The following is a 26,611-nucleotide window of genomic DNA, read 5'->3' as shown; positions in this document are numbered from 1 at the left end:
CACCCCCAAAAAAACAAATAATCTGATTAAAAATGGGTAGAGGAACTGGATAGACATCATTCCAAAGAAGACATATAGATGGTCCACAGACACATGAAAAATGCTCAACATCACTAATCACCATGGAAATGCTAATTACAACCACAAGATATCACCTTACACCAGTCAGAATGGCTAGTATCAAAAAGATAAGAAATAGTTAAGTGTTAGTAAGGATGTGGAGAAAAAGGAACCCATGTGCACTGTTGGTGGGATTGTAAATTGGTGCAGCCACTGTGGAAAACAGTGTGGAGGTTCCTGAAAAAAATTAAAAATAGAATACCATGTGATCCAGCAATTCCCCTTCTGGATACTTATCTGAAGAAAATGAAAACACTAATTTGAAAAGATCTATACACCCTCCTGTTCACTGCAACATTATTAATAACAGCCAAGATATGGAAGCAACCTAAGTGTCCATTGATGACTGAATGGATATTCCACATACAGTGGAATATTACTCGGCCATAAAAAAGAATGGAATCTTGCCATTTGCAACAACACGGATGGACCTACAGGAAATTACACTAAGTGAAATAAGTCGGACAGAGGAAGACAAATACCATATGATTTCACTTATAAGGAATGTAAAAAACAAAACAAATGAACAATCAAAACAAAATGGAAACAGACTCACAAATACAGAGAACAGACTGGTGGTTGCCAGAGGGGAGGGGGATAGAAGGATGGGCCAAATAGGTGAAGGGGATTAAGAGGTACAAAGTTCCAGTTACAAACTAAACAAGTCATGGGAATGTAAAGTACAGCATAGGGACTATAGTCACTAATACTGTAATAACATGGTGACAGATGACAGACTTATTTTGTGGTGATCGTTTTGTGATATATAGAATTGTCAAATCACTATGTTGTACCCCAGAAACTAATATAAAATTGTGTGTCGACTGTACTTCAATTAAAAAAAAAGAAATGTTGTGAGTGTGTTAATAGCATGAAAGGAAAGGAGAGACACACAGGAGGAGTAGGATGGTTTTCGTTAAAGGTACCCTAAAGCAAAGGTAAAATGCTATGTAATAACCAGCTCCAAGCATGTATCTGAGAATGTAAACACCCAGCTCTCTTTCACCTGCCACATACAAGTTGTCATCCAGTCTTGTGGATGTGAACTCACTAACATCTCTCAAACACATCTCCTCTCCTCTAGTCCTATGGTGACTGCCTTGTTCAGCTCTTAGCACTTCCAGCCGGATTATAGGAGAAGCCTCCCGAATGGTCTCTCTGCATCCAGTCTTCACTCACCCCTCCCCCCATCCATTCTCCTTAATGCTGAGAAAATAATCTTTCTAAAATATATAGTATTACCAGACTGAGGTCTACAAATGGAGTCTCAGGGGTCTGTCATTTTTCTTACAATATGTTTTCCTAATTTTTATTTTTATAATAAAAAATAAGCATAGGAGAGACAATGGACTCTGAAAAACAAACTGAGGGTTCTAGAGGGGAGGGGGGTGGGAGGATGGCTTAGCCTGGTGATGGGTATTAAAGAGGGCACGTTCTGCATGGAGCACTGGGTGTTATGCACAAACAATGAATCATGGAACACTACATCAAAAACTAATGATGTAATGTATGGTGATTAACATAACAATAAAAATTTTAAAAATAAGCATAGACATCTATATGAATGATTGCTTTATAATCAACTTCTGCCTCACATTTCTTTTTTTTTAAGATTTTATTTATTTGTCAGAGAGAGAGAGCACACACACAAGCAGAGAGAGGGAGAAGCAGGCTCCCCACTGAGCAAGGAGCCCGATGTGGGACTTGATCTCAGGACCTTGGGATCATGACCTGAGCCGAAGGCAGATAAGTAACCGACTAAGCCACCCAGGCGTCCCTGCCTCATATTTTCTATGATTAAGATTAAATTTGCTCCCTGCAGTACAAGTGAAGGGTTGATTCAGACTGAAGTAAAGTGGTTGGAGAATTAAGGTATCACCTGGCCCTCAGAGGTGTAGGTGTGTAGACCTAAAAAAGACTTATATGATAATAGAACAGTAGTCCCCCTGCAAGCTGACTCACTGTTGTCCAGACCCTATCTCATACACACCAAAGCGCCATATTTATTAGTGATATAGTTGTGAATTGTATATTGAAGTATTTTGTTTTTGTTTCCAGAAACAATATGATGAGGTACTCATTAAATGCATATTTCTTGAATGCCAACAAGAACAACTGAAGAGAATAAGAACAGCTTTGCTCAGTTATTGCCTCATTAAAACCAGCATTTAAGAATTGGTTGGTCAAAGCCTTTGGCTTAAGTACGAGGTCTGATTATTCTGAATTAGAGACAAAAGCTTTGAAATTTTCAATTCCACTTTGTACATCAGACGTTTTCTGCATCAGTGTAATTGAATTCAAATGACAGAATGCAATTAAATATAGAACTGGACATCAGGCCATATGTTTTTACTATTACGCTGCACCAAAGATTTAGTTTCAGCAAAACCAAAACATCTATCACATTATACTAACCCTGATATATCTCTTCTATGTTTTGTTTACAGCTTATCTTAAAATTGGTTTCAGTTTTATCCTTGTATAAGACAATTATAGTAAGGAGTTTTATGTCTGTAACTATTTTAGTGGCAGAATAACAAAAATAATTTAAGAAAATGCCAAGATTCCCACAGAACAATTTCTCAAGCTTGAAAAACACAGCTCGGGGGGGCGTCTGGGTGGCTCAGTCAGTTAAGGGTCTGACTCCTGATTTCGGCTCAGGTCATGATCTCAGAGTTGTGAGATAGAGCCCTGTGTCGGGCCCTGCACTGGGCATGGAAACTGCTTAGGATTTTCTCTCTCTCTCCCTCTGCCCTTCCCGCCCTCCCACCCCCATCCCCCTGCACCTCCCTGCTCAGGCTCTCAATCTCTCTCTCTAAAAAATAAAAAAATAGCTCAGGCCTTATCTCCCAAGGCTCCTGCAGAAGGCCCTTTCTCCCACTTCCTCACCTTACTAAAGACTACTGGTTCTTTAAAATTCTTCCCAGGAGCATGAAGAGTTTTCCCTGCACCTCTCTGCAACACCCCTCCCCGCCTGCCAGCACGATCTGAGGAAGATCGTGGGTCCCCACAGCACCCTATGCGTTCCTCCAGCAAATCACCCTCAAACAGTGTGGTGATCTCTGATTTTACCTGCACGTATATCTCAGTGGACCATATGCTCATCCCATCCTTCCAGCAACCACAGGAGGTAGATGTTATCATTTCCTCATTTTACAGATGAGAAAGTGGAGGCTCAGAGAGGAACAGTAATTTGCCTAAAGTCACAAAGTTATTAACCAGTAGGACTAAGTTAACTCCAAACTGTCTGCTCCAAAGCTTTTGATGTGGCTACTACACAGGACCCAACAGACATTTGTTTCTGAAAATTTGAGTGGTTGAAAAGCCGAAAAATACATAGGGAAATCTGTTAACTCACCTGGAGTTTTTCCTTGAGAATTCTATTCCATTGTAGTTTTATCATTTCATTTCTTTCTAGAACAGCCTCCCGCTGACTTGAAATAGTTCGCTAGATTGGAGAAAGAAATGAAAGCATGGCAAAGGGTCCAGGGTTATCAAGAGTGATATGGTGATAAGCTGCACAATTGTTTTTGGCATATCTTCATTTGGGCCAGACAAATGTGTATGTATTTGAATTTTATAATATTAATCATAAAAAGTATTATTAAAAATAACTAGTTCATGCATATGTCCAAACTCATTAAGTCGTTACATGAAATGTGTGCAATTTTTTGTATATAAATTATCTACCAATAGAACTTAAAAAAAAAGTAACTAGTCCATACTTACATTTCCCACTTTTCTTTCCCTGAAATGAAAATTGTAACAATTACTTACCTCATTTTATGTGTCACAGCAGCCTCAACGTTCCCTAAAAGCAGCGTATACAGTGTGCTTTAACACCTTTACATAAGCTCTCTTTGGTCCAAATGTCCTCTCTTCTTGTCCACCTGCAGCGTCCACTTGAAACAAGTGTCTTTATTTCTCAGTGCTTTGTTGGTGGTGGAATTTTCTGTGACCCCCGCCCCCCTGGCCCAATCAAAATGCAGCCCCCTCTCTCTGGATCCCCATAGCCACTTTGCTTGTTCCTCTTTTATAACCTTTAACCTTCTTATAAGACAGTGGTCTCAGTGACTAGGCTCTATGCCCCTTTGAATCTGCAGTGTTCAATAAAGGTTTCATAAATCCCACTGAATCATGTTCAGTTGCAGAGCTGACACTGGAAGGGAGAGCTAGCGATACTATTCTGGGGCAGGGGACAGGGTGAAGGGAGCCTGCAGGTGAAAAAAAAAAATGAAGCTTTAGTTCCAACCTAGCCCATGAAAGCAAGAAGCTGGGGGAAAATCCTTGGCCTATTTCTTTACCAAGGAAGTTGTCTCTGCTTAGTGAATTCGTGGAGACACGGATTCAAGTTTCAGTGGGTGTGGGGGAAGGGCAGAGATGACAGGTGACCAGTAAGGATGCTCTTATTAGAGAAGCATTAACAACGTTATATCTGGTGACTATGTGCCCCGTGTTCCCAGGACAGACCAGTTGATACTTGCAAAGTGTGCCATTAGAGAAGAGAAGTTACAGCTTTCTTGGTTATGGAGGTACAGAGATCCATGCAGAAACCAGCATATCTTAACATCTATTAAACTCTAAAATGCTTACCTTCCACTAAAATTTTGTCAGAATTTGACTCTGTAAGAATGCTGTTACTTTTGGTCAAATTCTGAAACATCGAGAACCTTGCTCCAAATGGGTTTAAAATCTGAAACAGAATCTGACACTTCAAAGCTGTGCAGTGCCAGACAGTATTATAGAAAGTGTCTACCAGTTGGGGAGGCGTCTACACATCCCATATCTGCAGGGGCGGGCACACCTCCAGGAGGTGCTCTTTGCATCTCATACACACGAGTGGCACCCTGTATAGGGTCAGCCTACTGGGTATTGAGCAGCTACTCTGTTAGAGGGGCCACAATGTTCAGATTCCCAAGACAATCTACCCAAGGGTCCTAATGTCCTAGGAAGTTACCCAGACTTCTCTTTCATCCCCAACAGTCATTTCCCTGGGTCTGGAATGTCCAGGGGTCAAAGCTCTGTTGTTGCGGAAGTCGGGACCCACGGAGGAAAGCCCACAGGTCCGCGAGCCCAGCCCAGTACCTTAGATATTCCGGCAGGTGGAGTTTGTCGGTCTTAGTGACCACCAGGGCAACGTCCCGGCAGAAGCCCCTTTGGCAGGCTTTGATGCTCTCATTCAGAAGGTCTGCATGGGCTCTCCCTCCAGAAACTCTTTCGATGTCACTGATCACCCAGATCACTGAGCATTTATCAATGGTCTGTGGAACATAACCACAGTAGGTTTAGGAACATAAGTGGCGTCTCAGTTGTAGAGGACGTGACCCCTTAATGTATCATTCATGTCCTCTGTGCTCTGCCCCATCTCTCTTCCAGTCCTACCTCTCAGCTCTCCCCACCGCACTCTCCATGTACCAGCTCAAGGCTGAGCTTCTTGAAGTTCCTCACATGTAACTTGCTCTTTTATCCCTCAGGACCTTTGCACTTGCCACAACCTCTGCATGACCTCCGTTTGCCCTTTGAGACTCTGCTAATGACCACGTGAGGATGGATTGGACACCCCACCTCTGCATCCTGCAGCACCTGGACTTACCTACTTACCTCTCAGAGTTATTGTATAGGATCGGCTCTCTGTACCACCCCACCCCACCCCACCCCTAGATTGTGAGGTACTTGATGGGAAGAGGCTGCACTTTTCAGTGGAAAATTCACAACACCTTAGGCACAGTGCTTGGCCCCTCTTAAAGGATTCATAGATATTTGTGGCATTAGTGATTGATAGAATTCAAGAAATCAGACCTCCAGCCCCAGATCCATCACTGGCTTGCTTTACCTCAGTTGTCTTCTAGAGAAAATTATTTTTTTTCCAGAACTAGTTCTGGTCATGCATCCAGACCACAAAGTTATCAGCAGAGGGCATCATTTCCATGTTTGACTGCCCCTGCATATTCAGCACACTGCCACCATGTCGGGGCAAGGAGCCAGGACCTTAGGATTCAAGTTGCAAAGGGCAATGGACAAGAAATTACAATTGATTAAAATCATAAAGATTGCTCTATTAGATATGCAACTTTTAGGTGACAAGTAATCGTGGGCTGCCTTGTGACATTTCTCTTACTGTACTGTTTCACTTGTTTTACCTCTCCATATAAATGAAAAGCTGGTCCAGCTCAGGGATTGAGTTTTTTCTGAGGTTCCTCAGGACAGCACTTTGCTCATAGGGGTGTAACAAGTTTGTGACTTGCTAATTAAACCATTATTTTACTTTATGCCAATGGTTCTTAAGTTGAGGCAATTCTGTACCCCAGAGGACATCTGGCAGCCTCTGGAGACATTTTAATATATTTTTTAAAGACTTTATTTATTTATTTGAGAGAGAAAGAGCATGCAGGGGAAAGAGAAAGAGAGAGAGCATGAGCAGGGGAGGGGCAGAGGGAAAGGGAGAAGCAGGCTGCCTGTCAGCAGGGAGCCTGATGTGGGGCTCGATTCCAGGACCCTGCGATCATGACATGAGTGGAACGCAGATGCTTAACTGACTGAGCCTCCCAGGCACCCCTGGAGACATGTTTAATTGTTACGACTTGGGGTAAGCTAGTGGGTAGTGGGTAGTGGGTAGAGGACAAGGATGCTGCTAAACATCCTTCAGTGCCCGGGTCAGCAGCCCCACAACAACGAATTACCTGGCTCAAAATGTCAACAGTGCTGAGGCTGAGAAATCTTGGGTTTCAAGTTTGTTTTTGCAGTGGACCCTTTTCAAATGAAATATTAGGAAGATTTCCAATTGATTTTTAAAAACTGAACTGCTTTAGTTGAACTGGAGATGGAGGGTTTGGAGCCCCCACCTGCTCAGTATCCTCAACCCTCTGTCCATGGATCTCTTGGCTTTATGGATCATTATTTTAAAGCCATCAATCTTTAGAGTTAGACAAACTTCACTGTTTTACAGAGAGGATAATAGACCCCTGAGAAGCAAAAGATTGGTTTAAGGCCATACAACTATGGGTCCTGAACCTCCTCCTTACGTGGATGGATTCACATTTAGGCAGGAAAATAAAAACAACTGCTCCCTCCCACTTCCCAAATTATAATCTATCCAGGGAAGCTTCTTGCTATTCAATCAGGTTGTGGAAGATCGTAGGCTACCAGGCTGCAAGCTCCCCCAAGGGCAGAGCCTCTTTCACCTTCGTATTCCCATGGTCCCGGGCAACTGCAGGTGCTTCCTAAATGTTTATTGACATGAGAAGAGGACTGCAAATTTCAGGCCCTACACAAGGCTCTGACTGCCAGGATTTGGTCAAGTTAGAGTGGCAGAAGACATAAAAAAGCTTACCTAGAGCAACCGAATTTAGGAGTGGGTGGGGTGGCATCCCCGCCCCCCCCCCACCGACTCCCTCCCATGATGAGAATGGGACCTCAGAGAGTTCAGGTGGCATGCCTAAAGTGTCATGACTTCAAGGTGGCAGACAGACAGACACGTGAATTCATAACAGTCTTAGCTTAGGGAAGGCATGGCTGGCAGCTAGAGAGATGGGGGAGGGGGCATTGTGCTCTGTTCTCCCTAAAAAGTGGGGAGTCTTTAGTCACTCCCTGTGAGAGAATCTCACAAAACCGCAGGAATGCAGGGGAGCTGAGGCCAAGCAGAGGAGGCTGGAAACCATCCCTTCCCTATAGCCCGACCTCCTCAGAGAGGGTGCTCTGAGCCAGATCTGCTGGCTCCTTTGTTCTGAGTGGCCTTTGATAGGCTGCCCAGCTTATCATAACTGGCAGTGACCATGGCTCCATCCAGGGAGAGAGGCTGGCTGCCTCCCTAGGCTGTTGCTCTCCGGGCCTAGCCTGTACTAGCCAAGGCTGGCGATTGCACTCCCAGAGCTGAGACCCTGGCCCTCATGTCAGGACCTGAGCAGACTACCATGGGGAAGGACATTGGGACTGCCTTTATCTTAGAGAACTATTAGGGGAGGTGCTGTGGGGAGAGATAGAGCCTCAGCCGGGAAGGTAGGAACCTGCCCTCTGTTTCAAATTCTGCCATTCAGTAGCTGTGTGGTCTTGGGCAAATTACCTCCTCTCTCTGAGCCTTTATTTCCTCGTCTGTAAAATCAGGGCATAGGCTGATTATCTGTAAGCTGTCATCCTGATCCTATCATCCCAATCTTGACTGCAAACCAGTCTTAAAGCTCCCCTGGCCCATAGTCAGAATCTGCAGAATTTAAAGTTTGCATCTAGCAGAGAATCAGTGGTTCTCCAATGGAGCCTTCTACAGCGCTGGGCTGATCATGACTCAGTGATCCCAGCCCTCCCTCCCAGTCCCCTTCCAGCTCCAGTCCTATGCCTTGTCCCTGTGTTCCCACCCTGTGCTCCTGAGCTCCTCTGCCTAAAGACACACTTTCTCTATCACATACCCCAGTCCCTTTTATCCTTTGAGCTTCCCCAGGAAGAATAGTATTCAAGCCCAACCCCCAAGTTTTCCAGGCTTACCTCTGTGCCCCTCTCCTCTACACCCCACACCCCTTCCCTCCAGCCACCCTGGAAGACTCATCCTTCCCCCAACACTTGGCTCCTTCATTCCTCTGGGTCTTTGCTGCTCTCTGGCCTAGAACAGTGCTCAGGGGTCCCATTCTCAACAATCTTCTCTGGTGACTGCTGAGCTCAAGTGCCCTCTCTGAAGCTTCCCTCACATGCAAAAAGAATTCATCACTTTGTGCCCTCATAATTAAGTAAAGTGGTTTGTTCATTAATATGACAATTAGATTCCCTTCCAGACTACAAGACTGCCAAGGGCAAGGACTTTATCTCTGTACATCCAAAACCTAATGCAAAATTGAGGAGAGGCTCAGTGGGTGTTTGCTGAAGGAATGAGGTCTCTTGTTGAAGGTAATTTCTATTTTTGAGTGTTCATAGCGCCTTGGACTTCTCATACATCATGTTCTGCCAGGGATTTAGTCATCTGTAGGTGTCTTCTCTCCTGTTAGACTCTAAGCCCCTTGAAGTAAGGCTCTGCTTCTCATTCAATAGTGGTTTATTTTCCTTTCAGCTTTTTAGTTATATAGGTAATACATGTTCATGCAAAATATACAAACAACACACAGGTGTGCATAGTAGAGTGGTAGTAAACACAGAAACTCTTGTTAACAGTTGGGTGTGTATCCTTCCAAAGGCAAGATTCTACTTTTGCTGTTCATTTGCAAACATTACACACACATACAGGCACACACATACATGCTTCTTAACATTAAAGATCATGCTCTGCATCTTTTAATTTAGCTTTGTTTTACCATGTAGGATTATAGTAGGGTTTAAGAGCAGAGAGGCTCTCGAGCATCCTGCCTGGGTTAAAATCCCCAGGGTGATAATGGGCAACTGACTTCACTGAGATCAGTACCTAGCACAAACTAAATGCTTGGTAAATGTCTGCTATTATTATTATTAGCTATAATTTTGCATCCTCAGTGCTAAGTACATTGTCTTACATATTATGTGTTCGATGAATGAAAAACAAATGAACAAAGAGATAAATTCTTAAAAATATTTCAACCTCTAATCATTAGGTACAGATCTAACTACCCCAATGCTTAACTCATGAGCTGTGGACATATCTGGAGGTGCCTGCTCAGCTCCAACTTCATTTGCTAGGAATTGAAACCCTACCCAAGATTTTGGCTGAAAGTGGACTTTCAACCACCACCCTCAGCCACAGCTGATTGCACTAAGGATACTTAATCCAGAGAGGGTTAATCATTAGTTGTGCAGTAATTGGTCCCGTTTTCCTTCTTAGGAATGAACTAAAGCACATAGAGACTAAAGTCAGACAGTCATAGGTGTATGAACTACAACGTCATTAGAGACAGGGGTAGGGTGGTCATTCTCCACAACGTGGAACCTAAGGACTACGTAGAGAAAGCTAAGTGAAAAGCAGGACTCTGCAGAGCAATGCACAAAGAGAAACAGTCACAAGAACCAGGCAGAGGATGAGAGAGAAAATGGCAGCTTCTGTCCTGATAGGTGGCCCTGAGGTCTGGCTGTCTCAGGAGATCCTTGGATACTCTTTTGATTAACCCCTCTTAGCTTGGGATTGCTTTAGCAGGTCTCTGTGCCTTACAACTAAACACCTTAGCCCCCTCCTGGTTCCTTGGTGCTAGGCTCTCAGCTTCTGCACTTTGTACGCACCCCTTGGTCTCCCCTTCTCCCCCTCTGTCTGCATTTCCTCTGCTTACTCCTAGACCGGTCTACTTGGTTGCTGACTTTTCCCCTGTACCGCATACTCTTGTTCTAGCTTTCTGGCCTACCTCATGATTCCTCTCTCCCCAGTTTCTCTGGCCACCCCTCTCCTGCCATTGCCCTGAGGCTTAGAACCTAGAAAGTAGAAGAATTTAAACCTCCTGAGCTCATACAATCCCTGCAGCTGAAAGCAGAGCATTCTTTGTTGCTTTAGAAAGGGTGGAGGAGTTGAGGGAGGAGGGAACAAAGTCACACGAAAGAGAATCACCTTTTTCCACATCTCATCCCTCTTGCTGTTGAAGTCACCTGTGCCTGGAATGTCCACCAGTACAACGCCTTCTGGAATCAGCTCTGATTTGGGAAGAGTCACTTCCACATGTTTGATCAAGGGCCAGATTTGTGTCTCGGCTGACTCTCCATCCAGGTCTCTCCTCTGAGTCCGGATGTAGGGGTCCAGCTTGACAGACAGCTCTCCTGCCTGAGGAAGAAGGACAAAGTCACACACACCAGACATTCTCCCAGTTCCTCCCTGGATCAGCTGTGATTCAGGTTCAGCAAAGGTACACTGAATAATGGTAAGAAACAGCACTGGGCAATGGATACCAGGAGGCCTGTGATCCCATCTGCAAGGGTCTATGCTCTGAGAGCCAGAAGGGACCCTGGAGATCAGAAAGTGCAAGCTCCTTAATGTACAGATGAAAAAACCAGAGCCAATTAGAATGGGGCTTCAGCAGAGTTATAGCTTCACTGGATAACGATTTCATCCTTGAAATTCCATTTCAATTCTTACTCTTTTTTTTTTAGATTTTTTATTTATTCATTCAAGACACAGAGATACAGAGAGAGAGAGAGTGCATGAGCAGGTGGAGAGGCAGAGGGAGAAGCAGGCTCCCCGCTGAGCCAGGAACCAGACGTTGGGCTTGATCCCAGGAGCCTGGGATCATGACCCGAGGCGAAGGCAGACACTTAACCATTTGAGCCACCCAGGTGCCCTCCATTTCAATTCTGAAATTAATGTTATTAATATGCAATTGTCTACATTTTGGAGAGAGGGCATTCTTCCCCCATGGCTAATGCAAATATCGGGATTACCAGAAAGCCCTGACTAGAAAATTGATGGTGATATAGTGACCATATTTTCCAAATTGAAAATTGGTCTGAAATTGATCTTTAAAAAGGTTTTTAAAATTTCTCTTCCAAGTACAAAAAATATCTGGACGCATAGGCATTTCTAGAATGTTATAATGATGGGGGGAATGGGGAACTGTTCTCAGCCCACGTTCCTAGCGAAACATATCTTCAGGCAATGCCATATTCAGGCCAGCAACCATGTGTGACAGCAAATCTCTACTGGGATACTATTTCAAAGAAGATTTGGGATATATGGTGGTCATTTTTTTAAAAGAGGTATTTATTTGAGAGAGAGAGAGAGCACTGAATGGGGGGTGGGCAGGGGAGAAGGGCAGAGGGAGAGGGAAAGAGAGAGAATTTCCAGCAGACTCCCTACTGAGCACGGGGCTGGATCCCGTGACCCTGAGATCACGACCTGAGACTAAATCAAGAGTTGGACGCTTAAGCAACTGAGCCACCCAGGTGCCCCTTCGGTGGTCATTGTTAAAAAATATCTATAGAATGGTCCTGAGAGAAAGATAAGAACAGAAATTCTTAAGAGAGTTGAGATTAAATCAGGGGATTTGTTGCAATCTGGGTAGGGAGTTACGGAATTCATCGATTCTAATCAAATAACAAGAAATTGTGAAAGAAAAGATGATAAAAGTTCTTTAAGATATTTAATTTAAAACTAAAGCAGATACTGCGGCGCCTGGGTGGCTCAGTTGGTTGGGTGTCCAACTCTTGGTTTCAGCTCAGGTCGTGACCTCATGGTCATGAGGTTGAGCCCCGTGTCAGGCTCCCTGCTCAGTGCGGAGTCTGCTTAGGATTCTTTCTCCTTCTGCCCCTCCCACTCGTGCTCGCTCTTTCTCTCTCTCTCTGAAATAAATAAATAAATCTTTTAAAAAATAAATAAAGCAGATACACTAAGGGCAATGTGAAAAAAAAGCATGGCCTTGAAAAGTCCCTTTGAATAAGAAGAAGGCTCAACCCAATAAACTGGCTCAGGACAAACCATTCTGGGAGGCAAACTCAACTTCCTCATTCCAGTCTAGAATCCTGGACTCAAACTTTGAATCTGTGTCCTCACTCACTGAGATGTAATTGTGTTTCTTTTTTTTTTTTTAAGATTTTATTTATTTATTTTTGAGAGAGGGAGAGAGAAAGACACAAGCTGGAGGGGGGGAGGGTAGGGGCAGAGGGAGAAGCAGACCCCCTGCTAAGCAGGGAGACCAGGCTCTGATCCCAGGACTCTGGGATCATGACCTGAGGTGAAGGCAGAGGCTTAACGGACTGAGCCACCCAGGTGCCCCTGTAATTGCGTTTCAGTGAGTATTTCAACTCCTAGTTTCAAGGGGTAAATTTGTAACATTGGGAAGGAATATTTCTACATACAGAGTAGTGAAGAAATGGATACTATATTGATACCTTGGTGTAACACTTGGTTTAAGTTGAGTGTGTGCAGATAAAGTAAACAGTTTTGTAATCATTGTTTCTCTGGACATGCTCAGTCTATGTTTTAGACATTATTTTGAACAGTAATACCCATTTAAATGTAAGAAGTGACTATTAGATTTGTTTGATTTCCTAGATATACAAGAGCTAAGTGCCTTGAAAGATTTCATTTATTTGACTTCTAAGTGTGCCTGATCGAGTATTTAAAAATTTTTGAGAGAACAGAATATATTAAATCTGAACTGTAACACAAAAAGTCTAAGGAAAGTTGATTAATTATATAAGTAAGCATTAGCTACTTAAGGAGGACTTGCTATGTTAACCTTAGGAGATAATTGAACATTAAAATTTAGAACAAGTGTAAGTAATTGTTCTTATTTCATACAAAAAAATTCCAGATTTATAAATAGAATAACAATATTTTAAACATGAATTTTAAGAGACAAGAAACACTAGGTTATAAATGTATAATGTAAATTACATATTAGTTCCATAAGTGTTTTACTTTAATTTAAAATGAAATAATAAAATGAATATTGATAATAGAAGTGAGGAGAGCGTTGTTCTACTTGCTGCATATCCAATATCCAGCCTGTCCTTTGTCCATGCTAACAGAATAGTGCTTGTTTGTTTGTTTGGGCAGTGGATTGAGATTGGTCCCAGCCAGTCATAACACATTTGCTTCTTGCTTTAGACTCCCTTTCAGCTAGGAAAGGCCATGTGACTGAACCAGAGACCCGTTCTGAACAAGAAAATCTACCCAGAAGTTTGTTGGGGGTGTTTCTGAGAAAGCTTTTACTTTCCCAGGAAAGGGGAGATGTGGTTGGTGCCAACTTTTATCCATTTCTTTCTTCCATGAAGCCAACTGTGAAGTCCAGCACTTCAGTAGCCATCTTATGAGTATGAGGCAACAAGTTTGAGGGAAGGCCAAGGAAACCCGGGAGGTGTTGATCTTGACATTGATGAGCCATTGAACCAACCCACAAACCCAACTGCTTCCAGACTTCTTATGTGAGAAAATGAATAAATCCCTATTCATTTAAGCCATTATAAATTGGGTGGTTTTGTTTTTAAACATTTGCAGCCAAAGCAACCTTAGTTAATCCTCAAGTAACTGTAAATAGTCTTCCCTGTGCACAAAAGACCCCCCAGTCAGATACTATCATTTCTCATTTGACAACCATAAATAATGAAAAAGAACTTGGGCAGGGATACTTCTGAGTCGGGTATCAACTCATTTCCAATAAAAACACTGTGCCATGAGCAAATCTCCTAAATGAATTCAATTCTTATACTTGCGACTCATGATAAAATAAAGAAAGAGATCTCAAAGCTACCTCTTCTGCCTTGAGGGTGATGATTCTGGAGGTGGGAATCTTTCCTTTAGGCTTTGCCCTTAGTAACTCTTCATAGTTCTTTCTTTCTGCTCCATTTCCATAAAACATTTGTAGCTTCCAGATGGCTTCCTCCACGGCATCATCCCTGTCCCACGCATCTGCCTCTTCTCTGTCTAGTTCCTCTGTCCTGTGCAGGAGTTTAGTCAAGTTCTTCAGCTCTTCCTTCCACTCCTGCCAAGGGAGAGTAGGGCCAAGCCCCTCATGACACAGATATGGAAAACAATGAAAAAGGGAAGTAGTCCATTGTTCCTGTGGAGGCGGTGAGGGGCTGCATATAGCCAAGAACTCTAAAATCATCTAATCCTGCAAGGGATCATCTAATCCAAACCTCTTGTTTTGTCATTAAGGAAACAGGGACCCAAGGAGGGAAATGGCTTGCCCAAAGTCCCATAACAACAGTGAGAGGATGCAGGCTAGAACCCCCATCTCTCTCTATGGAACTTTCTCATTCTGTACTTGTTTTTTTTCATTCAAGTGTGCCTGATCAAGTATTTAAAAATTTTTGAGAGAACAGAATATATTAAATCTGAACTGTAACACAAAAAGTCTAAGGAAAGTTTCATTCAACAATGGCATAAACTATATTTATAAGGAAGAGAGAGGGAAAAGGAAAGAAAAGGAAGGGAAGAAGAGAGGGAAGGAGGAAATAAAGGAGGGAGAGAGGGAGGAAAACAGGGATGGGAAAGAGGAAGGAAGGGAGGAGGGAGGGAGGGAGGGACAGAGGGAGGGAGGGAGGGAGGAGACACTTACCTGGTCAGAGAGAAGGTGGATTTTGGCCTCATACTGCTCACAGCAGCCCGAGCTCACTTGTACAATACATGAGGTACATATACTTTCTCCAGATACTGGTAGAAACATTGCTTGCTGGATGATGGCATTGATCAGGGAGCTCTTCCCAGCCCCCGTGCTTCCAAATAATCCAATGTAGATCGGGTCCAATGACGGTTTTTCAATCAAAGCAAGAAGCCTGTTTCTAGATTGATTTTTTAATGCACATTGTAATGGTCATCAAAGCACAGTGGGAAGGATATAAAAATAGAACACGAAGGAAGTAAGTTCCAATCCTAGGCAAGTCATACATCTTTTTGAATCTCTGCTACTTTCTTGATCAGAAGGGATTATTAGTCCCTGCTTCCTACACAGAGTCGTCATTAGGCTCAAAGGAGATTATGCAAAAATACTTGGTAATGATAATTCTATACAAACTCTGTAATGCCTATCCAGATGTGAAGCATCCTGGTTTGTGTTCTTTGGAAATTACATAGTCTTGATCCTAGAAATAAATTTTAGGCAGAGGTAAAGTATTATTGGGAGCAACCCAGAGACTTTCCGAGCAGGAGATTCAGCCCTGGCACCAATCAAGTCCTTCAAGTCAGCTCAGCCCAGTGGTTGAGGCCACAGGCTAGAGTTTCACACAGCCTGGGTTGGATTCTGGCCCTTTAGTTTACCAACAGTGTGACTCTGGTCAATGTCTTGGACTCTCTAAGCCACAATTTCAGTAAAATTGGGATGATAATAATAGTTCTTCCTTTATAGGGGTATTGGGACAATTAAATGAAATTTTATATATGTAAAATATTTAGCAGGTTACCTAGCAAGAGTGGCAACCCAATGAATGGCATAAATAAATAAATAAATAAATGCCCATAGCTACATAAATGTTTAGCCTTCTTTGCTTAGTTTCTAATTGAAAATTCCCTTTCATTGTTGGAGAAAAGCATCTACAATCCCCTAAGGAAAGAATGGATGGAAGATTTGATGGGTAGCTGATATCAGACTCACATGAGATACTTGACTCCATTAGGAATGCTGTCATCCAGGAAGACAGACTGAATAAGTTTCTGATACGTGTTGCTCAAAACCCTTCTGGTCCGTGACTCCAATTTTTCATCTGGAATCAACAGGAATGTATTACCTGGCACGTACCTGGCAGAGGTCAAGTACTACATCTCCAAAAGAGGAATGTGCTCAATATCACAGAGAAAGGGAAAAAAAAAGAAATGAAATGAAAAGCCAATTAAATATGATAGCAAGTTATGTGATACTAGCGATAATTGCCCATAGGAGATAGCAATTACTGATTGAGAGCCTCCCAAGGAGCTAGCCTGCTCTGAAACTCCTTGTAACAGAAGTCAGCATATGCTTTGCCATGGGCTATAGCCCTTCTAGATTCTTCTCTCCTGTGGTCATAAAAAGAAAAATTGCCGGGGCATCGTAGAAATATTCACCAAGGCACCAAACCAAGCATTTTCACAGTCTTTGTTCTAATCAGGAAGAGGTTATTTTGATAACAACCCTCCTATCCAGAGACTCCTACAGATGAATTGTCAAATTATAGATCTCTGTAGACTCTGAGGCCTCCTTTTCTGGATCAGGATCATTTGAAAATATTTCATCCTTCTTTCCAATTTAACCTTCTCCTCCTTTGAGCATTTTCACACATTTGGAAAAGAACAGAGCCACACTGGAAGAAGCCACATAGCAGTCATAACACTCACATTCCTTAAGAGCACTTTGTTCCACGGAGGGAAATGCTCGGAACCTCTGGTCTCTATCTGAACGTCTTCTTTTTTTCATTGGTTCTTTAAATACATCATCATCAACTAGACATAAACAGAGGTTATATAAAATTAGAAGTCTTGGGGCATAGTATACTTGCCTGATCTCTATCAGTACACAAACCCAGAGAATCTAAGAAGGCTCCTGCCAGCTCTGTATGCCTGTAAACTCATATCAGAAGCAGGCACAGTTGGGCCATTCCAGTCTGGTTGCTAATTTCCAGAGTCATAGCACTTTGCATCTAGCTCCAAAATGCCGTCTAACATATCTCCCCAGAAATGAAATGAAAAGTTTGGAAATCCCGAGAAGCCAAAATGGCTGGATATTCTTCACTAAATGCCAACTGTGTACAGAGAAGCCCACGATAGGACCAAGTGTGGGGTGAAGAAAGGCCTCTGGGAGGTCTTTTCAAACTGGGAAAGAAATTGATCAGGAGCCGAATGCGGAGGAAAGAATGGGCCGCATAACCAGGGCAAATAATTTCTCCTTGATCATCTGTAAGATGAGAGGGCCGACAAAAAATATACTCAATGTAACAGTGTGGGAGGGTGTTCTACCAGTGGATGCCCTTCAGAGGTTAAATTTGGAAGAATTTTCCCCCTTCTTCATTGAAAGTCATTAGCAGCTGCTTCCTTACATAAAAAGGAAGGGAAATCTCTAAGAAGCAAGTCTTTGTAGTTCTCCAGAGATTTATTCACTTTAATGGTTTCCTTTGGTTATGAAGTGAAGGGCTGGTAGGGTCCATAATCCTTGGGAAAGGGCACAACCAAAACACTGTGTTTTGGATGAGTTTTAGAAAATACCCCCTGGTGGTCACCACCTGGTTAGAAAAGGGCCATAAGTGGGTCTTTGGGGTCAAGGTGATTGGAAATGATCCTAACCCAGTGCTCCTGGGATTGGGAAATGGCCATGAGATGAACCCTAAGAGTTGATCCCCAAGAGTCATGGCACTCCAAGCTCATACAGGAGCGTGAGGCCCGAAAACTGAGCATGACACTGGGAGGGCATCTTCCCTGAAGAACCACAGAGAAGTTTCACTTTGGGACCCAGGATACCAGCCTGTGCAGAAGGCCCAGCCTCCACCACTGGGCTCCAGACAGCAGGTCTTCCAGACGGTTCAGCCTTACGGCTTCCAGGACAAATCCTGCCATGTCCTGGAGCCAGCTCACACCCCAGAAAGTGTTGCAGTGCAGTGGGATGCTGTTTGCCAAAGCCCAACTCTCTGCCACTTCATGTTCATGCAGTGACAGCGAGTTGAAAGAGCTTGTATTTCAGACCCTTCTGTCTCAGACATTCTAACTTCTTTAATCGAGCTCAACTCAAAGAATTCATCATGGCTTAGTTTAAGGACTGCATAGAATTAAATACCAAGTTGCTGGCTCAGTGGTTGGAGCTGGAGAAGAAGAAGCAGGGAAGAAAAGAATCTGCCACTCAGGCCACCCTAGACCAGCTACAGGCCGAAGAATACTTTAGTCCATGTTATAAAAGGTGTCTCAGGATTCCAACCTTCGTGTCTTAAGTGAAGGATGTCAGGCTTTGATCTCGACTTCAGAACTCAGGAACTCTTTTTTGCAAACAGTATGTGCATAGTATCTTAGCCATGTGTATAAAACAAGGGATGGGCCCGTGTATCCATGGCCTTTATTTCAATTTTATAAGCACTGGCAATTAATCTGATAAAAGATCGGAAGCTTATTTCTCAACCAAAGCAAAGGCTAAGAAGTCAGATAAAATAGCAGGGTTTTAAACTTTTTCTTCAATTTCTAAAATGAAAAGCCCCTTGGAACGGAGAAAGTATTCTATCTGGGATTTGGACCATTTAAGGGTACTCTTGCTATATAGATTGTAACTGGAATGAACTGGTCTGAACTGGCCACATCTCTTCTCATTCCCTGTAACTGCTCAAGCACTCCCTCCTTTTCCAGCATTTTAAACTGAATCACCCTAGAAAAAGAGCAGTAGGGGTGGGTGGGGGCAGTCCAAAGCTAGTCTACTGCTGCTGTTGCTTCTTGCTGCCACAAGGTGTCGCTTTTGAAAAACTGATCCTTAAAAGCCGGACACAGGATACGGGCTCATTAATCCTGAGGGTTGCCGGACAGAGAGTGCCATGGATCTTCCAAGCAAGCTCTTTCAGGGCTAAGCTCAACCAAGGGTGCCCCAATGTTATCGTTCTTTCAGTTTACGTGACCAGCCATGCCTTGGATGCTAGCCACCACCCCACTGACCCAGAAACCGTGTATTCCTTGCACCTCAGGGATTTCATCCCCTGTGAGTGAGGAATTTTTCCTCTCAATTCTCAAAACACAAAGGATGTGATACTCCCTGTTTTCTGTACATAGGGGTTACTTTCCTGCATCTTCCTAGGGAAGGCTCCCTCCTTGGCTCCAGGGGCTCTACATCAGCCTTCTAGGGAGGGAGGCCGCTCTCCCTGACTGCAAAGGCTTTCACCCTGTATCTCCCCTTCTAAGAAAAGCACCTGATATGATTCCAGGGGCCTTACCTTGCCCATTCCAAGAGAGACTACTCTCAGAAAATCCAAGATGGGTTTCTGGAACCTCCTTTTAAAAGGGCTGTGTGTATGTGTATACAAATATAATTGCTGGTCAGACAATCTACTACATTATGAATAGCCTATTTTAGTTGTTGAAATAATTTACATTCATTCACTATTATACCATGTCATAAGAAATCAGCTTTTGAATAAAGAGGAAGGAACACTGACTATAATTAAATACAGTCTCAACCCATTGGCCCTTCATTATATAATGATAAATGGGAACAATTTATCCCATCAGGGAATATTGTAGGGATGTTACCTGGATGTGCCCCCTGACCCACAAAATCCTCAGTGTCTTCCATCTTCTGTTATGCAAATGCCTGCTTTTGTCCACTTAGGAGAACCAGCCTGAAAATACATACAAAGCACAAGGGTGGGGGTGGGGATAACAGCAGAAGTTGTAAATACAAAAAGCAAAACAAAAACAACAACAATGTGTAAATCTGCTTATGCTTTGTTTCCCCGACTAGATTCCAAGCTCCTAAAGGGCAGTAGCCATTCTAACTTGTCTTTGAATTCCTCATAACATATGCTACATGTCTATTTAAACATGACAAAGATCCATGTTGGACTATTGGTTTTCAATAGTCCTTACATCTATAGAACTTTAAACTGATATTATCTGAGATCTTTAAGACTGCCCACTCTGAAATAACCATAAACCTCCAGTGATCAGAGCCATAAAGGTGAGATTATATGGCTTTACTCCTTTGGGTGACCTAAGTGGCCCAATCAGGTAAGCCTTGGGTTCCGTTATATTTAGTACCAGCAGGTTTCAGCAAGAATCTGGAAGATGGATGGAACATTTGATATTCCTAGGGTTCCCTGGAGTTGCTTTGGGAGCTACTGAGTCGGGCAGGAGAGCTGCGATAACTAGGTTCTCTGGATCTTCTTTTTTTTTAAAGATTTTATTTATGTATTTGAGAGAGAGAGAGAGACACACACACACACAGAGAGAGCACAAGCAGGTGGAGGGACAGAGGAGGCAGAAGCAGACCCCCGCTGAGCAGGGAGCCTGACGTGGGGCTCGATCCCAGGACTCCAGGATCATGATCTGAGCTGAAGGCAGACACCAAACCAAATGAGCCCCTTCTCTGGATCTTCTTTGCCACCTCACTCCACTTCGACAAGGAAGACACCCCTACTCAGCTCTATACGCAGCACCACAGCTTGGGGTATCTGCAGGGTTAGGGGGTGGGGGGAAGAGAGGCACATCCAAAAGGAGAAGTGTCAGATCCCATCTGCCTGCAGCCCACAGGCCGACAGACCTTGGGCATGGAGAGAGAACGGGGCCAAGAGAGGCCCAGAACAGAGTGCACTGCACAGACTGGGTAGGGATATGCTATCCTGGAGCTTCTTTGTCTCCACACATAGAGAAGAATTTGAGGAACACAGGTGGGGAGCTTCCTCTCCTTATCTGATGTTGCTGTGTGGATCACTCAGCCATGTATTTCAAAAGCAGATAGTCACCGGCCCTTTTGAAAAATGCAAAATCCCACCTGATCTGTCAACTGCCACTAGACTCCTGGGCTGTTAGAGTCAAAACAGCCTCTTCTGCTTAGCTTGGCTGGTGGATATTAACTGGCCAAATGGTTTCTGTACTTGGTAGGTGTTGGCTGGATGTGGTGGGAATCCCTACTATGTGCAAGGCCCTGAGGCTGAGTTCCTCATCTCTCCATTCTTTATCCTGAGGCTCCCTCTCAGACCACCCCAAACTCCCTACAGTTCTCCAAGGCAGGGCCTCCTAATCATTCATGCAGTTTAGCGTAGGCTCTTCTCTCTGTGTAGGGTACCCTACCCCTCTTCTTCCTGGTGAATTCCTACTCCTTCTTTAAGACCCTGTTTTAGCATTTCCTCTATGAAACTGTCCTGATTTCCAATCATTCCCCTCTTGTGTCACCACTGCTCCAAGCACACCTCTGTTATAATCCTTTCTTGCCCCTTCCTCCTTTCTGAACCATGAGCTATTGGAGGTTCTATCTACATTTGTTTCAATGTTGCATTCCCATCATGAAGTGCAATGGCTGAAAATAAATGTTGATTGAATGAATGAATGAATGAATGAAATAAGGGATGGGAAGCTTCTGATGAGATTCTACACCATAGGATGTTTTAAGCCAATTACTTTTTTTTAAGTTTTTATTTAAACCAAATTAGTTTTTGATACAATTAGAGTCCCGGCTTAAAGAGTAAAGCAAAGAGTAGGAACAAAAGGACAAGTATGCAAATGGAACAGCAACAACCATGAATAGTGTTGGGAATGCTGAACTTGACAAGGGGATGATATGGCAAAGGCAGAAGATGTGGATAGGACTTCACAGTGGTCTTCAAATACATGACCTTAGAGTTGCATATACAAGAGGGATGATACATGTTTTCTGTGGTCCCAAGAGAGGACCACTAGGGCACTTAGCTTTCGTGGAAAGTACATTTCAGCTTAACATACTCTAGTAGTTAGAGTTGTCCAAATGCAATGAGCTCCCTTAGAAAGTAATGAATTTTCTGCCACTAAAGGTATCTGAACCTATACTGGGGTGACCACTTAACAGTGACATCCGACTAGATGAATTTTAAGGCCTCTTCAAATCCCAAGATTCTATGTTCTTACTTGAATTGTTTGCCAGCAAAGCTAGTAGTAGAAGTCCTCTACGAGGTCACAAAAATTCACGAGAGACACAAGCAGTTCCTGGTTTGTAATGCTGAGTTGGAAATGTTAAGTCACATTAACACCTAGGTAAGATAGGAAAACAAATGTGTAGATGAGCTATAATGTGTGCAAGTATATGGCAATGCCTATCAATAACTGGATTTTTTTTTTTAAGTAGGCTCTATGCCCAACATGGGGCTCGAACTCATGACCCAGAGATCAAGAGTCGTGCTCCACCGACTGAGCCAGCCAGGCGCCCCCCCATCAATAACTTTAGATACGGAACTAGGAATTACCCCAAGAAAGAAAGCGATCTGTTGTTTTCTGAAGACAGCAGCTCAGTGAGCCACAGTCACACGAAATGTTAGGCACCGTATCAGAGGTGTATCCAGCACAGAGCTTGACACTTAGTAGGTGCTTAACAAATGCTTGCTACAAGAATGAACACACTCGGGGCGCCTGGGTGGCTCAGTCGTTAAATGTCTGCCTTCGGCTCAGGTCATGATCCCAGAGTCCTGGGATGGAGCCCCGCATTGGGATCCCTGCTCAGTGGGGAGCCTGCTTCTCCCTCTCCCTCTGCTTGCCGCTCCCCCAGCTTGTGCTCTCTCTCCGTGTCAAATAAGTAAATAAAATCTTAAGAAAAAAAAAAAAAAGAAGGAGATTTAGAGGAGAAGCAGACATGTTCACCAAATCCTGTGCACTGGTTTTTGGCTTCGTTTAGGTTTGCAGGGACTTCAGTTCATCTAACTTCATTTATGAAACCAACGGTACACAATGGCTAGCAAAGGCTAGCCAGGGTTTGGCCTGGGCTTTGCTGCTGCACGCAGTGGGCACACCAAACCATGAGCCTCCCAATGCAGGGGCATCTGTGGTACCAGTGCATGAGTAATTTGTGATCCCTCACTGAAATGTGGAGAAACTGGAAATGATTTGAGCTGTGGTGGTGGCAAATTGGGCTTCCAATCCCTTCTGCCAGTGTCCAAAGACTGGCAGGAAGAGACCATTTGATCAGTAAACCAAGACACTGGAAAGTGGGAAGGAATCACTAACAAAAAGGCTGAGAAAGTAGAATGAAAGAAACACCAGGCACTTAAAAGGAAAGCTTATAAACAGATATCTCAATAGGGAGGGTAGTATGGTGCAGACACTCAGTCCATAGTCACTGAGCTGAACTAGGTGATGGTAGAAAGGGCAATAAGCCACCAGTCAGGTGTGGAATGTACAGTTCTGGCTTTTCCATCAGTCAAAGGAGCTGTAGGACTTCAGACAAGTCATTTTTATCACCCTCGGTCTTAGTTTCCCCATCTATGAATGAAAGATTGATCTAGTCCTTCTCTGATTTAGTTGGATGCCAAAAGGATTAAAATTCTTAATTTGAAATGTCACCTGCCGTTGAAACCAAGACTGTACCAATGATTAGGGCTCCTGTGCAAGCAAAAGCAGCACAACCAAGATTCCTGTAATTTCAGGTTCATTTCGCTTTCAGGAGCAAAGGACCCACGGGTGCACAGTCCTTCCTCGAATTATGTGGGGATCGACTTTATCCCCAAGGAGAGGCAGTAATGGTGGTTGCATCTTGTGAAAGTTTGGCTGCTGTGGAGAAGCAATTGAAAAGAGTTCGAATTTATTGCTCATACAGGCAAGGTTTTCACATGTGGTTTATTTCACTTGTATTTCAACTGCGCGGTTAGCACTGAAGTTTTGATTTTAGTGCTTATTTACATTCATGTGCACTGAGCCTAAGAATAGCATCTTTTAAATGAGACTCTCTGCATATTTAGCTAGATATGGGAAGGTTGCACAGAACGCATTTCCTGTTAAACAATTGTGACTTTTGACAGTTATTCTTGCTTCTCCAATTCTCCCTTTCTTGTTTGTGTTTACTTGATGTCTTTTTTTGACATCAAATGCACAAATGCATTTGCTTGATGTCTTTTTTTGACATCAAATGCACAAATTCAGTAGTTATCCCTTTATTAGAACAGCTTCATATACTGAAATTAAATAAAGAATGCTCTTGAGCCCCTTCTTCTACAGATATGGACACTGAGGCCCAGCGAGGGAAAGGAACTTGTCCAAGGTCAGAGCGACTCCAAGTTTAGTGTTCTCTCCATTCCACCAAGCAGCCTCTCATAGGTACTATATAAATAAAGCATCTGGAGCTTAAGTGCAGGAGAATGGAGGGAACAGCGCTCACAAATGAGGGGCTCCTTCAAATACATAACAAAGGCATTTTGGAAATGAAGACTGTTGAGTAGGACTGAGAATAGCCACTCGATAAAATTGTACTTGGGACTCAAACTGAAGCTTTTGATTGAACATTCATTCTTCAGTGCCCTCAGAAGTAAAATAACCCAGCGTGTGTGTGTGTGTGTGTGTGTGTGTGTGTGTCTGTGTTTGTGTGTGTCTGTGTGTGTGTGTGTGTGTGTGTGAGAGAGAGAGAGAGAGAGAGGTGGGGGGGGAGAGACTGAGTAGAACACTTTCACTGCATTCCTTCTGTGTCTGATGCAGAATTGAATGTGCTTAAGAATTGCAAACATCCTGTCCTCTTCCCCCTAGCTCTTCTCCTTCAGCCAGAATCTCATCTCACCCCACCTTGCTTCACATCATTAACCCTTCCTAACATGATTCTTGTTATCCTTGCATTTCTGTCTCCTACCCCTACCCCCACGGAAGCACTAATAGGAAAACATCAAGATGCCTAACTTAGCAAACTTCCTTTACAGGGTATTTTGATCATTAACTGGTTTACTCCCTACTTTTATTGAATGTGGGAAGGGCTTGGTCCATAGTAAGCATTGAGTACATATTTGTTGAAGGAATGAGGTGTTATCTTTTAAATGTATCTTAGATGGTAAGATTAATAATGGCAGGAATTACATTCATTCATTCATTTATTCAAATATTTGTTGAGTGTCTATTATGTGCCAGGTATTCCTAGGTGCTGGGCCTACATCGGGGAACAAACTGGGGAAGGTGTCTACACACACAGGGCTTACTTTCCAAAATGTGAACGGTGTAGCGGAAATTACTCAGGATTTGGGGATCATGTTCCAGGACTCCAATGTAACACTGAACAAATCACCTAACCTCTGTAAGCCTCAGTTTATCCACATATAAAATGAGACTATAAAGAGACCTATATCAGGAGTTCATTGTGATGACTAAATGTAATATTTCATGCACAGTTGGTCTGTAGGCACTTAAGCATCTGTACAAATGTTATTTATTTTTAGAATATTTGGTGAAGACACTTAAATTAGAAATCAGTACAAGCATTCACCGGGGTCAAGTCTATTTAGTTTTGAGAGTACATATGCCACCTTCACTGATAAACTGACTCCATTCTTGTCCACATTGATCAGTCAATAACCTTGAGAGTTCTATCTCATTGTCCTTCAAGAGGCCTTGGTAAAGTCTTAACCTCTTCCCATAGAGAGGTGGGCTGGAGTATGAAATAAGGAGAAGGAGATTCTTAATAAACTTATGGAATGCTGGTGACGTTTAGGATTTATTTCCTTTCTTTTTAAGTTTTAAGCACCTTTGGTATTGGCAACATATCCTAACCACTTTATTGGACATTGCACTGCTCTTCCAAGCTAGGTATGTGCCAAAAAAGCAATTTAAACACATTAGCTCCGAAGCAAAAATGAAACAAGGACCTGCGAAACCCCAAAGGATAAGAGTTACATTTTTAGCATTAACACATGAGCTAGTATGTGCAACCTGAGAAGCGCAGCCCCCAGAGGTAGATATAGCAAAGGAGTTACTAGAATAACATGAATTTCTCCTTCCTTCACCCCCCATGAGGAGGTAAGTAAAATAAGCAGATATTTTCATAACGTACATTATCAGAGGCAAATGTACAAACAAAATGAATTCCAATCTCCTCATACTGCTCCCCCAAGCTTGCCAAAGCTAATGAGGCATAAGATGACATTAATAGGGCACCTGGGTGGCTCAGTTGATTAAGTGTCTGCCTTTGGCTCAGGTTATGATCTCAGGATCCTGGGATCAAGCCCCGTGTCAGGCTCCCTGCTCAGCAGGGAGTCTGCTTCTCCTGCTCCCTCTGCCCCCCACCCCCACGCTCATGCACTCTCTCTCTCTCTCTCTCAAATAAATAAATAAATGTGACATTAATACTACCCCTGATGATGACTGAAATTGCTGTTTTTTTTGGAAGGGAGGAATGATTAGAAACTTGCCTAAGATCACACTCTTACGTAAAATTCAAGCTAAAACCTGATTCTCCAGATTCTATTTCATTGGTCTTTGCATAGCCTTAAAATTCACTTAAAACAACCAGAAAGTGAAACCCACTTTCTTTCACACACACACACAAAAAAACTTACCTTAAGATGATTAAGAGAGGGAGAAGAAACAAGTCTTCCATATAGAAAAATTCCAAATAAGTTATGTAGATACTTTACCCTCAAGGAGAGGGAACATAACCCCCCACTCCTTAAGTGTGGGCTTTGCAGAGTGACTCCCTTCCAAAGAGGGCAGTCTGGAAAGGAGGGGAGAAAAGTAACTTTACAGTAGAGAGACCTG

At 43.2% G+C, this 26,611-nt stretch overlaps 1 protein-coding gene across 1 annotated transcript in view; it reads right to left on the bottom strand.

The window, feature by feature from the left end:
* The window catches only part of NUGGC (nuclear GTPase, germinal center associated), a 47,102-nt gene extending 24,958 nt beyond the window's left edge, over positions 1-22,144 (bottom strand). The window contains exons 1-10 of the mRNA XM_078068221.1: positions 22,022-22,144; positions 19,673-19,761; positions 16,796-16,900; positions 16,080-16,188; positions 15,048-15,270; positions 14,238-14,468; positions 10,604-10,813; positions 5,206-5,381; positions 3,850-3,868; positions 3,479-3,568 (exon numbers count right to left, since the gene is read on the bottom strand). Of these exons, the coding sequence (XP_077924347.1) occupies positions 3,479-3,568; positions 3,850-3,868; positions 5,206-5,381; positions 10,604-10,813; positions 14,238-14,468; positions 15,048-15,270; positions 16,080-16,188; positions 16,796-16,900; positions 19,673-19,715 (1,206 nt within the window). The 5' untranslated portion in view covers positions 19,716-19,761; positions 22,022-22,144. The remainder of the gene's footprint in view (positions 1-3,478; positions 3,569-3,849; positions 3,869-5,205; positions 5,382-10,603; positions 10,814-14,237; positions 14,469-15,047; positions 15,271-16,079; positions 16,189-16,795; positions 16,901-19,672; positions 19,762-22,021) is intronic.
* Positions 22,145-26,611: the final 4,467 nt, after the last annotated feature.

This window comes from Halichoerus grypus, chromosome 3, assembly GCF_964656455.1.
Source record: "Halichoerus grypus chromosome 3, mHalGry1.hap1.1, whole genome shotgun sequence".
Lineage (NCBI taxonomy): Eukaryota > Metazoa > Chordata > Mammalia > Carnivora > Phocidae > Halichoerus > Halichoerus grypus.
Note: the sequence above shows the minus strand (reverse complement) of the source record. Positions and strands in the feature narration are given on the sequence as shown.